The sequence below is a fragment of the Poecilia reticulata genome, linkage group LG18 (genome assembly GCF_000633615.1).
Source record: "Poecilia reticulata strain Guanapo linkage group LG18, Guppy_female_1.0+MT, whole genome shotgun sequence".
In the NCBI taxonomy this organism is placed as follows: Eukaryota; Metazoa; Chordata; class Actinopteri; order Cyprinodontiformes; family Poeciliidae; genus Poecilia; species Poecilia reticulata.
In genome coordinates this window covers 21,774,405-21,778,051 of record NC_024348.1, presented here as the reverse complement: position 1 = coordinate 21,778,051, position 3,647 = coordinate 21,774,405, and the positions used below count along the sequence as shown (strand labels likewise).

The following is a 3,647-nucleotide window of genomic DNA, read 5'->3' as shown; positions in this document are numbered from 1 at the left end:
TGCTGAAGCTCTGCTGAAGCTCAGCTGAAGCTCAGCTGAAGCTTTGCTGAAGCTCAGCTGAAGCTCAGCTGAAGCTTTGCTGAAGCTCAGCTGAAGCTCAGCTGAAGCTTTGCTGAAGCTCAGCTGAAGCTCAGCCGAAGCTCAGCTGAGAGAAAAACTGTGTTTCCTTGGACTCACATTCCTGAATGAAGAGGTAGGACAGCGTCAGCATGACCGTGTGGCCGCTGTACAGGAAGTCTCCACACATGAGGTGAGAACCGGTCAGAGACAAACCTGGAAAATAAAGTTTGATTAGTTTCTGATCAGGTAATCTGATCCACTCTGCAGGGATCAGCCAATCAGAAACCAGCTTCGTAACAAGCTGTTAGCGTGACGTTACCTCCTCCTGAAATGAGCCGGAGGATCCTCCATATTTTCCCCGTTGAGTCGTTGTAAAGCTGCAGAGAAACGATCGATTATTGGCTCTAAGCTTCAGCAAACAAACCGAGGATGAGGAGAAGAAGAAGTCAAGCGTCCAGCCGACCTTTGGGGCGCAGACCATGTGCTTCCCCGGCACCGGCAGCGTGGTGATGTACATGGTGAGGCAGCGATACATGTAGAGAGTCCCGATGAGGAAGAAACACCGCCGGCCCACGATGGCTCTGCAGAGAACCAATCAATCGCAGATCAATAACGGCTTAAAACAACAAACACAGGATGAACTGGAGGTCATGGAGCCAAAGAAATATAAATGCTAAATATATGTAATTTGCTTCTACATCCATTATTACTCTTATTAAATGGATACCATATTCAACAACTTATGTTTTTGGAGCACCAACCTCCAGCAACCCCAGCGACCCCAGTAACTCCAGCAACCCCAGTGACCCCAGTAACCCCAGTGACCCCAGTAACCCCAGTGACCCTAGTAACCCCAGTGACCCCAGCAACCTCAACATCCCCAGTAACTCCGGCAACCCCAGCAACCTCAGCGTCCCCAGCAACCCCAGCAACCTCAGCGTCCCCAGCAACCCCAGCAACCTCAGCGTCCCCAGCAACCCCAGTGACCTCAGCGTCCCCAGTAACCCCAGTAACCTCAACATCCCCAGTAACTCCGGCAACCCCAGCAACCTCAGGGTCCCCAGCAACCCCAGCAACCTCAGGGTCCCCAGCAACCCCAGCAACCTCAGCGTCCCCAGTAACCCCAGTGTTCCCAGTATCAGTCAGTGGTCGTACTTGTGTTTGAGCAGCAGCCACTGGATGAGCCAGAGCCCGACCAGGATCAGCCCGTTGGTCTCGGTGATGGTGAAGGCCCAGGGGACTCGGTCCACGTAATCGAAGAACTTGTCCGGCAGCGGCGGGCTCACCGACTTGTCCGGCACTCTCTCGTGGACGATGGTGATGACGACGGTGGTGAAGATGAGGTTGAAGAAGGCGTAGAGGAAGGCCACGCCGGTCTTCCACCACTCGCTGGGCAGGCTGTCGCCGGGCTCCGCCTTGGCGCCGCAGATCTTCTCGTAGTCGCAGCGTCTCTTCAGCTTGTTGTTCAGAGACTCGATCAGCATCAGGCTGCACAGGCCGCCGCGCTCGCGCCTGTCATTCCCGTCAAGGTCGTCTGGGGGCGGCGAGGCATGGCGGGTGGGGTTACCGTTGGCAACCCTCTGTGGATGAATCTGCGTCGGGGAGTTTGATGAGGTCACATTGGCTTCCACTGGGATCCGGACTTCCTCCTCCTCAATCAGCTCTGAAGCGGCCATCGACCAGACTTTATCAACCAATCAGAGTCCTTCCAGTCAGGCTGTTAACCAATAACAGGACTGATCGATTATCAGGTCTGCTGCAGGTGTTTGGTCTCTGAGCTCACAGATAAGGCAGAACCAGATCAGGTGAGTCTCAATCAGCAGAAACCTGAAAAACAAACATTTACATTTCAGCCATTTACAGAACAAACATTCAGTTTCACTGATTTCTGGTTTCCACTCCTCAAAACAGGAAAGACAATACGGCATTTAAACCGTCTACACAAGCGTTTAAAACGCTACATCTTCAGATTAGTTTTCAAACTGATTTGTTATCAGTGTCCAAAGTTTAACCTGCAGCTGATCTGTAGTAAACTTTTAAAACACGGCTCAGCCGATAACGCGCGTCAGGATGACAAGGAGATGAAACCCTGTCTTCATGGATCGGAATCGACCAATCAGCTGTGAGCTGTAAACCAGCCAATCGTGTCCCCAGAAAGGTCTGAACTCTTCCTGCGATCAGATGATTCATTTCATCTGCAGCAGCAGTTCTCTCATGTTTACTCGCCGACAGGTCGTTGACCTTTTCACACACACACCCCATTGTGTGTGTTTACATCAGCCTGAGCGCACATGCACCTGAAATCATTTCCATATTTAAACATCCGGGGGTTTTATTACAGGAACCGTGTGCTTCTGTGTGGAGGAGCCGAGTTTCTGCAGGTTTTCATGCATTTTTCTCCCCAGACTCTGAGCAGGAAGCGGTTTGACTTCAGGTAACCTCAGGGAGACACTCCCTCCTCTGAGACGTCCTGAGAACCAGTCTGGTCGCATCCACCAGGAGGAAGAGGAGGAGGAAGAGGAGGAGGAGGAGGGGGAGGAGCTTCTTCAGCTTCAGTATCGGCTCAATGACAGCAGACGCTCGTCTTAAATGAGAACAACTTCCTGTTACCCAGAAGTCATCAGGACTCACAAGAAGACACGTTTAAGATTCAGCCGACTGCATTACCTTAAGAAACTTTAATAAATGTATCTAAAAAAAAATTAAAAAATTATATAAAATTTAAGAAAAAAACAAATACAAGTATGCAGAAATATACCAGTTACAATTATCAACCTGCAAAAATATAAATATATATAAATTATTAAAAGAAAATAAGTATAATCAATAAAAAAGTACACAAAATAAAAATGTAATCAATAAATAAAACAATCTAGTGGACATAACAGGCCAGGATAACTAATCCATCTCTGCTTTGATGTCTGTGGCTCTGGAGTGATTTAAAAATTCAAACCGATTGCGTAATAAAACTTCCTCCCTTCAGCTGAAGACAAAGCCCTTTTATTTGCTCTCCATCTGTGGAGTTTCACACATTTGAATATCAAAGATATTTTCTATCCCACTGATGAAACCAGGCGAGGAGGAATGTTTCCGTTTGGACAAGATGACCAACAACTGCAGCGTAAAYGATTTAACCTGCAAAGAGCTGAGGCTGAATGGCTCCAGGGGGCGCAGTCACAAAGTTTTGGCCTGGAGCTTGTTCCATATGAAACTGCAGCAGAAACACTTTGTGGTCAAATTGGATGAAAATGGAGCCGTTTAGAGAAATCAGCGTCAGGGTTCCTGACGTAAGAACGCTGCTCCAGCTGCCAAACATGGTGGTGGCAGCTTCATGCTGTGGAGATGTTTAGCTACCAGCGGTTCTCTCTCATTGCATAATTTGAATTCTTCAAAAATAACCGTAAATCAACAGCTGGGTGACTGTTAGAGACTTTGTCTCTACATTTAGCAACTTTTTTCTGTCGTGGCAACAACAAAGCACCAATCATGATCCTGCATTTGGAGCCAGTAGAAACATTTAGCTGCAGAAGCCAACAGCGAATCTACAACAGACCTGATACCCATCCATCCATCCATCCATCCATCCA

The 3,647-nt window shown here is 48.3% G+C and overlaps 1 protein-coding gene across 2 annotated transcripts in view; it reads right to left on the bottom strand.

Annotated features, from left to right (window-relative positions):
• The window catches only part of LOC103480961 (phosphatidylcholine:ceramide cholinephosphotransferase 2-like), a 15,815-nt gene that overhangs the window by 3,719 nt on the left and 8,449 nt on the right, over positions 1-3,647 (bottom strand). For both annotated transcript variants that reach the window (XM_008436177.2, XM_008436176.2), the window contains exons 2-5: positions 1,216-1,887; positions 524-641; positions 380-437; positions 178-273 (exon numbers count right to left, since the gene is read on the bottom strand). In XM_008436177.2, the coding sequence (XP_008434399.1) occupies positions 178-273; positions 380-437; positions 524-641; positions 1,216-1,736 (793 nt within the window). In that variant the 5' untranslated portion in view covers positions 1,737-1,887. The remainder of the gene's footprint in view (positions 1-177; positions 274-379; positions 438-523; positions 642-1,215; positions 1,888-3,647) is intronic.